Source organism: Otolemur garnettii, unplaced genomic scaffold (assembly GCF_000181295.1).
Source record: "Otolemur garnettii isolate 467f Iridium unplaced genomic scaffold, OtoGar3 scaffold00325, whole genome shotgun sequence".
Lineage (NCBI taxonomy): Eukaryota > Metazoa > Chordata > Mammalia > Primates > Galagidae > Otolemur > Otolemur garnettii.
The window spans coordinates 126,127-133,978 of record NW_003852720.1 but is presented as its reverse complement, the minus strand read 5'-3'; the positions used below and the strand labels follow the sequence as shown (position 1 = coordinate 133,978).

Here is a 7,852-nt window from a genome sequence, read left to right as displayed (position 1 = left end):
ACACACACACACAAAATAAAATAAAATGAAGCAGTAGCTTTATTTCCTCCCTCATAGTTTTCATGGGATCAAATGGACTTTATGAGCCTGAAAGTGTTTTAGAAATGAGAAAGCCCTACACAGATACACATTATGCCTGGCTGAAACTATTAGATTTTGGCCCAGAAACAAAAGAGCCTACAGTACCACCCTGAGAAAATTAAGGCCAGAAACTTGGTCATGGCTACACACAACTCTGGTCTGACTCCAGCTCCAAAGCTTAAGCAAGATTTGGGGTGGAGGAATGCCTAAGTGGGAACACACTGCTATAGCTGCTGTGTGCTGGGTCCTTGGTGTATAGGCTGTGCAGGGACAATTCCTGACTGTCCTGAGGTCTCAGCAAATCTGGCCAGGCAGCCGGAAGAGGTGGTACTGCAGGCCTCCATCTGCTCATACCATCTGTTCAGAGACACAGCTGAAGTCACAGCCTTCCAGAGAAACCTGCTGAGCTGGTATGACCAAGAGAAGTGGGACCTACCCTGGAGAAGACAGGTAGGCAGGTGAGGGACAGTGGAAGGGGAGGCTGGCACCCAACCCCCTCCACACTAACTCCTTATCTGGGGTTTCATTAATAGGCGGAGCATGAAGTGGACCTAGACAAGCGTGCGTATGTTGGTCAGTACCGCTCCTGAGAGCAGGGCGACTTTGCCTTGAGGCCCCTGGGTCTGGGGGCTAAGGGGTAGAATGAAGATAGATCAGCAGTGTCCTCATGCCAACCCCTCTTTCCCAGTGTGGACCTCAGAGGATATGTTGCAGCAGACCCAGGTTGCCACGGTGATCAACTACTATACCCGATGGATGCAGGTGACTCCAAGGGAGAAAGGGGCAGGTGGTCATGGGTCAGATCCCAGATGAGAATCTGTACTTTGGGGTAAATATGAGGTTTCTACGACTCTCACCTTTGACCTCATCTCTTTTTGCCTGCACTACAGGACCTGGGCAGTGCTTCTGTGGAGGTGAAAACTACACTAGGTTAGAGGGAATGGAGACACTTAGTGATCTCTTTGCTCTCTGATGTTTTCCACAGGAGGTAAACCAGCTCTGGGCTGGCCTGGGCTACTATTCTCGAGGCTGGTGACTGCAGGAGGGGGCTTGGAAGGTAAGAAAGTAGCAGGAGGGTGGGAGTCTAGTGGCCTTGAATGTCTCATGACCTTGAGTCTTCCCACCCCAGTCAGGTAGTAGAAGAGCTAGGGGGTCACATGCCACGTACAGCAGAGGCTCTGAAGCAGCTCCTGCCCGGTGTGGGGCGGTACACAGCTGGGGCCATTGCTTCCATTGCCTTTGGCCAGGTGAGTCCATAGCCCACCTCCACTTTGTGCATGTCCACCCTCCTTCCTTTCAGCCCAGACTGACTTCAGTTCCTCTGTGGCAGGCAGCAGTGTGGTGGACGGGAATGTAGTACAGGTGCTGTACTGTGTTTGAACCATTGGTGCTGATCTCAGCAGCACTACTATTGTCTCCCAGCAGCTCTGGTAGGATATTGGGATAATGGGAAGGGTATCTGTCAAGGGGCTTTGGCTCACAGCTATGTTCCTTTCCTTTTTTTTTTTTTGTGAGAGAGTCTTACTGTGCTGCCCCCAGTAGAGTGCAGTAGCATCACAGCTCACAGGAACCTCAAACTCCTGGGCTTAAACCATTCTCTTGCCTCCGTCTCCCAAGTTGCTGGGACTACAAGTGCCCACCACAACACCCGGCTATTTTTTGTTGTAGTTGTCATTGTTGTTTAGCTGGCCCAGGCCAGGTTCGAACTGGCCAGCCTCAGTGTATGTGGCTGGCGCCGTAACTGCTGAGCTACGAGCACTCTGCCACCTTCTTCCTTTCTCATAAGAGTGTAGCCCAGCAGCTGGTGGACCCAGTTTGGCCAGGGACTTCAACCAAACAGGCATGGAGCCAGTGCCCTGTGCAGGGCCTGTGCCAGGCACATCAGAAAGTGGGCTTCCTGGGGAAGGGGCAGTGAGGGGTCCTAGGGAGTGACCCTTGCCCCATGACACCACACCTTACACCTCTCAGGTTGAGCCAGAGCAGCTCTGTCTCACAGCGTCTGCTGGGCAGTCTTGACATAGAGGAGTGTGGTGAGCGCCAGCCCTAACCCCTGCCCTTGCCTTTCCTGGCACCGTCAGGGAGCTGTGTGCAGAAACCCCATGTTAATTCCTTTATAACCTGAGTAAGGTTCTGCCGACCCAGGCTCAGGCCTGCTCTCTGGGCTTGGCACCTAAACCCTCTTGGCCTGAATGGAGCTTGGGGATTTCTGTTCCCAGCTCCTAACACTGGCCAATGCCAACTGTGCCCACCTCCCACAGAACAGCCCACGGTCCTTGGGGTCCCCAAATTCTGCTGGTACAGCAGCCCAAGTCAGATACTGGAGAGCAGAGGCGTGTGCAGCAAGAGAGGGTTGAAGGAGTAAGCAGCTAAGTAAGGCCTCACTGCTACCTGGCTGCCCTCTCTCTCTGGTCTGCTGGCAGGACTGTGGGAGTTCCCATCTGTGACCTTGAAGCCCTTAGAGAAGCATCAGTACAAGGCCCTGCTGCAGGAACTGCAGAATTGGGCCGGGCCCCTCCCAGAGGGCTGCCTTTAGCACTTGGGGAGGTACCAGGAATAATGGCTTTTGAGGCCATATCCACAGGCTATTTAAGCCCCTAGGCCCTCCCTGCAGGTGGTCCACATCTTCTCTCACATTAAGCCTGACATACCAAGAATATGGTCTGGCCATGGAGGAACAAACCCCAGTGACCAGCACACCACCTGACACTTGCTGGTTGACATGGGAGGAATTTCACACAGTAGCTGTCCTCACTGCCATAAAAAAGGCACTACATTTATTGTCTCTGTTGTATTTTGTGTTTCCTAAATGTTCTACATGAGTCTATTATTGCATAAACAGGACAAAAAAGCATATTTTATTTTTTTCCTTTTATTAAGTCATATATACATAGATCAAGAATACATTTATGCCTTTGTGGGATTCAATGTGTTGACTATTTGTACAAATTGGAGTGCTTACATCCAACTAATTAACATAGCTTTCATCTTATTTAAAAAAAACTTATTTTAAACAGAAGTGCTAGGGTATGAAGTTGAGGGAAGGAAACAGGATTTGGCTTCCCCATCTCTTCTTGGGTAGGTGTTTCATGTGTATGAGGGGCAGCAGCCAGGGACATGCAAGGTGTGTCTCTGTCCTCACCCAGCCATCTCTCCCCAGGCCTGGGTCCATGGTTTTCAGTTAAGTGATGCACATTTGGGTGAATCTCTACTCCGGGCTTCACTGGGGAAGAGGAATACTTCTTGATCTGAGCACCTGGCAGTGTAGGGGGACAGGAGCAGACTGACAGGCAACAGTCCAGTGTCACAGGTATGTGAAATGTGTGTATTAGGTTTTGTGGAATATGAGGTAGGGAACCATCAGTTCTATCTGGGAGGCAAGGATCAGGAAAGTCTGTTTGGAGGAAGTAATCTGGGCCCCAGAAATGATTTGTTTTGTCCAGATTTGGGAAAGGAATCAATGATAAGGATGTTCATTAGTTTTTGAGAGATTCTCTATTGCTCTGGGTAAAATGCCATTGCCATCATCATAGCCTACAGCAATCTCAAACTCTTGGGCTCAAGCGACCTTCTTGCTTCTCTTTCCCAAGTATCTGGGACTACAGGTGTCCCCCACAAGGCACAGCTAGTTTTTTTTTTTTTTTTTCTATTTTTAGTAGAGGAGGTGTCTCACTGTTGCTCAGGCTGGTCTTGAGCAAGCTCAAGCAATCCTCCTGCCTCAGCCTGTCAGAGTGCAAGGATCATAGGCACGAGCCAGTGCCTGGCCAGTAAGGATGTTCTTTCCAGGCCCAAGAACAGTATAAGCAAAGGTGGTTCATAATACAATCTGCAGCACTCAAGGAGCTGTGATCAGTTGGTTTATCAGGAGAGGTCAGGAAGGCCGCCTAGCCCAGTTAGGGCTTAAGCACCACATCACTTGGAAACAGTTTAGGTGGAGAGAGTCAGATTTGCGTTTTGGGAAGATTCTCTGGGGCAGCATTTTGGAGAGTTGATTGAAGAGGCAGAGACTGGAGGTAGACTGAAAGCTCAACAGCGTTCCAGGCTAGAACCTGAGCTATATCAGTAAAGTGTAGGAAGTACATGGAAGGAAAAGGTTCCCTGTGCTCCCTCCTCAGTACCTCCCTACTTTGGCTTCTGCACAGGGTTCCAAAAGGTCCCAGGTGTCCACTCCATCCAGCTGGAAAAAGACCAGCCGGGGCCAGCAAGTCCTGGATAGCTTCTTTCGGCCCTATATCTCCATTGATGCACCCATCCCCAACACTGCAGCTGAGGAATGGGGAGAGCCCACTCCTGAAAATCCTGCTGTTAATAAAGTACTTATTTTTATAGTCATTTTGGAAAGCTTTATACCTCTCCCTAACCCCCTCACTTGTAGTGAAGTCCAGCTTGGTCCTGACTTCTACACCTGAGCTCTCAGCCAGTGCTGGGCAGATGGAAGAGGAGTGTTCTGTCCAGAATGATCTCTTCCCCCAACCCCCAGGAGAGGGTGAAGGCAGCTGCAGGGAGCACCTGGCCGTGGCTGATACCTAACACCCTCCGTCTAGGTTTCTGGTCAGCTCTGACTGGAGCAGAGGCATCACCCTAGGTGGTTGGGCTCAATCCTGACCCAGCCTCTCCCCACCTGCAGTGGGAAAGGGGAAGCACAGAGGAGGATTTGTTCTATCTTAAATTCCTACTTCAAATACAAAATCATTTTTTTAGGGATACATATGTAGTGAAACAATATAGGAAAGAGATTCATAATCACAGAATTTGGGTGGTGAGTGGCAAGGAAATAGAATCAGGAATTCAAGGGTGGCACCTGTGGCTCAGTGAGCAGGGTGCTGGCCCCATATACCAAGGGTGGTGGATTCAATCCCAGCCCCCGCCAAACTGCAACAAAAAAATAGCAGGGTGTTGTGGCAGGCGCCTGTAGTCCCAGCTATTCGGAAGGCTGAGGCAAGAGAATCACCTAAGCCCAAGAGCTGGAGGTTGCTGTGAGCTGTGACTTCACAGCACTCTACTGAGGGCCACAAAGTGAGACTTTGTATCTTAAAAAAAAAAAAAAGATTCGGGAATTCAAGGTGACCTCAAAAATACTGGTTATGTTCTATTTCCTGCAGGCATAATTCTTTTATTTCTTATATTGTGCATATGCATGGCCCATAGTTTTATAACTGCAGGTACTGAACTGAGGAGGTCACACCTAGCCCCTGAAAGCAAAACCTTTCACTAGCTGGGTCTCCTGTGGGTGTTCCTCAGTTTCAGCTGGCCCCAGAGCTTCAGGACTGGTGGCCCTGGCCCTTCTCAAGCTTCCTGGTTTCTGGCAGCTTGCTCCTGCACAGACTGCCAGAGGGCCCTAATGTTGCCTTGGCCAAAACCTGTGGCACCCTGTCTCTGAATCAGCTCCAGGAAGAAGGTGTCCTCAGCAAAGAGGGACTTGGTGAAGACCTGAAGCAGGAACTTGCCTTTATCACCATCTAGCAGGATTCCCTGTTGGGCCAGAAGGCTAGGCTCGTGCCCTGCAGCTCGGATCTGTCTCTCTTTGCCTGGCTGCTGGTAGTAGGCCTTAGGAGGAGATAGGAGCTGGCCCCCGGCCCGCGCCACGCCCTCAGTGGCCTCCATGATGTTGGGTGTATATAGCCCCACATGCTGCAGGCCTGGCCCCCTGTGCCGGGCCAGGAACTGCTCCACCTGGTCCTGTCCTTGGGTGGCCCCCCTCAAGGACTCAGCCAGCACCAGGGTGGGAACAACATTGTCTGCTGGGGTCTGCAGGGCAGTGAGCCGCAACCCCCCACGCCCAGACCCTGCTGCCACCTCGAGGCCCAGCTCCGGATCCTCACCTGGGCTCAGCGGCAAGTGGCAAAACCCCAGGCAGTCGTGGAACCAGCGCGAGAGTGTGGGGGAGCTGCCAGGGGTGCAGGCCAAGGTCAGATGGTCCACGTGGCTGATCCAGCCGGGGCCCGGAGCGGAGGGCACGGGCTCAAAGCCGGGGAGGAAGATCCCCCGGTATCCTGCACGCTCCAGCAAGGTCAGGCTGAGATTGCCGGCAGGCGAACTAACCACAGCGTAGGTGGCTGCGCCCTGTGCATCTTGCACACTGACAGGAGGCACCGGCACGCGGCAGCCCCCAGCAGCCAGCGCTCGGGCGGCTGCACCTGCGTCCGCTACGTCAAAGCACAGGTTCGTGGCGCTGGGCACCATGTGCTGCGGGTCAAGGCTGTACAGAGGCTCCCCAGGTCCCGTGCCCTCGTTTACCAAAAAGACAGCATCGCCACTGTGCAGGGCCAGCTGCCGCCAGCCGTCTGCCTCCCGCGCCGCCAGGGGCTGGAAGCCAAAGAGACGCTGCAGGTCCACGGCGAGAGTCTGCCCCATGGGCACGTGGAAGGCGATGTGGCACAGACGGCGGGCAGGCGCAGCCATGGTGGGGGAAGGTGACCTCGACGTGTCCTTTGGGGGCCACTCACGGTTCGCGGCTCTGGAGCTCTCAGTCCCAGGCAGGTGGTCAGAGGCTGGTGGAGTCCAGTTCTTACAGAGCGCGTCCCTGGCTCTTTTCCAGGGAGAGATTGCCAGCCGACCTGTAGAAGGGTCGGTTCCTCCTGTAGCTCCGCTTCAACCTGGAGCTGCCTGACGGCCACTGGGTCTGAGTCGCGAGTAGCGAGAACCACGCGGATCCAGAGCTGGAGATGAGCGGGAGAAAAGGGGCGGGCAAAGTGACTCCGCCCTTTATATGCTCCACCTTCCCTCCCAGACCCGGTCTCAGAGAGTGCAGTGAGAACCCCGGGCTGCTCCTTCCCAGGGCCTCATGCCGGGTCACACGCTGGGGGTCTGAACCTTCCTTCCCTGGACCGGGAGATCACAATAGCTGCTTTCACTCGGTGCCAGGCGCTGAGTTCTCACTTATCTAGGGTGACCAGATTTTAACATTTGTAAAGCGGGCCAACAGGGCGGGGGGCGGGGCAGGGGACGGGGCAGGGCAGGGCCTGACAACAAGGCAAACTTTGATAAGCAGTTCTCGATAATCACTTCTCAACAATTATTTGTTATTATTACAGTTTAACATTATAAAATTAACAAAAATAATATAAAACCCATATTCTGGTGAAATAGCCACATGGCAGCTGAAAACCGTATATTCCCTTCCTGTTCTGCCGCCGGTTTGTGCATTCTTTCCAAAAATCGGGACTTCTTTAAAACGCCGCGGGAAGCAGGACAAATTGTTAAAAAGTGGGACTGTCACGCCAAAAGCGGGACGTCTGGTCACCTTACATTTATCCTTCACAGCGCAGGGACTCAGCCTGTGTTAGGGGAGGAGTCTGGATTCTTTTTTTTTTTTTTTTTTTTTTTGAGACAGAGTCTCAAACTGTTGCCCTGGGTTGAGTAGTGTGTCGTCATGAGAGAGGATACTGGAGAGGGGTGAGGTCCAGAAGAACAGGTCTTTTTAGGGAGACTGTGAAGATGCACCTGCAGGGCCCTCTCCATGGTCACTCAGCTCGTGGGAATTTATAGGCTTAACCTCCTGGAACTTGGAAATTTCCAAGTTCTGTGAAATCCTGTAGTTCTGTAGGGGCTGGAGTAGCATCTCCCACTTGATTCAAACTGGCCAATGGGAAGGGTACCTGTGGGGTGGAACTTTTTGGCTGTCAATAAAAAGGGAAAGACCAAGCCAGTCAGGGAGCACGGCCATTTGGAAATCATCTATGCCATAAGCTCCCGGCTGATGAATAAAGCCCTTCCTCTTATAACTATAGTGTTTGGGTGGTCTTTCTCTCCGTTGGGACTCGTCTTCCTACAA

General features: G+C 52.4%; 1 protein-coding gene and 1 pseudogene across 2 annotated transcripts in view; one reads left to right on the top strand and one right to left on the bottom strand.

Moving 5' to 3' along the window:
* The window catches only part of LOC100953540, a 9,210-nt pseudogene extending 4,723 nt beyond the window's left edge, over window positions 1-4,487 (top strand). Inside the window, exons 2-13 of the transcript XR_002771409.1 lie at window positions 293-531; window positions 615-654; window positions 770-853; window positions 964-995; window positions 1,067-1,138; window positions 1,215-1,332; window positions 1,412-1,511; window positions 2,050-2,111; window positions 2,298-2,625; window positions 2,680-2,846; window positions 3,161-3,202; window positions 4,221-4,487. The product of XR_002771409.1 is annotated as an adenine DNA glycosylase-like (transcript). The remainder of the gene's footprint in view (window positions 1-292; window positions 532-614; window positions 655-769; window positions 854-963; window positions 996-1,066; window positions 1,139-1,214; window positions 1,333-1,411; window positions 1,512-2,049; window positions 2,112-2,297; window positions 2,626-2,679; window positions 2,847-3,160; window positions 3,203-4,220) is intronic.
* An 877-nt stretch (window positions 4,488-5,364) lies between these two features.
* On the bottom strand, window positions 5,365-6,480 carry LOC100951123 (4-hydroxyphenylpyruvate dioxygenase-like protein). Its single transcript, XM_003803532.1, has one exon. The coding sequence runs from the start codon at window positions 6,478-6,480 to the stop codon at window positions 5,365-5,367; it is 1,116 nt and encodes a 371-aa protein (XP_003803580.1).
* Window positions 6,481-7,852: the final 1,372 nt, after the last annotated feature.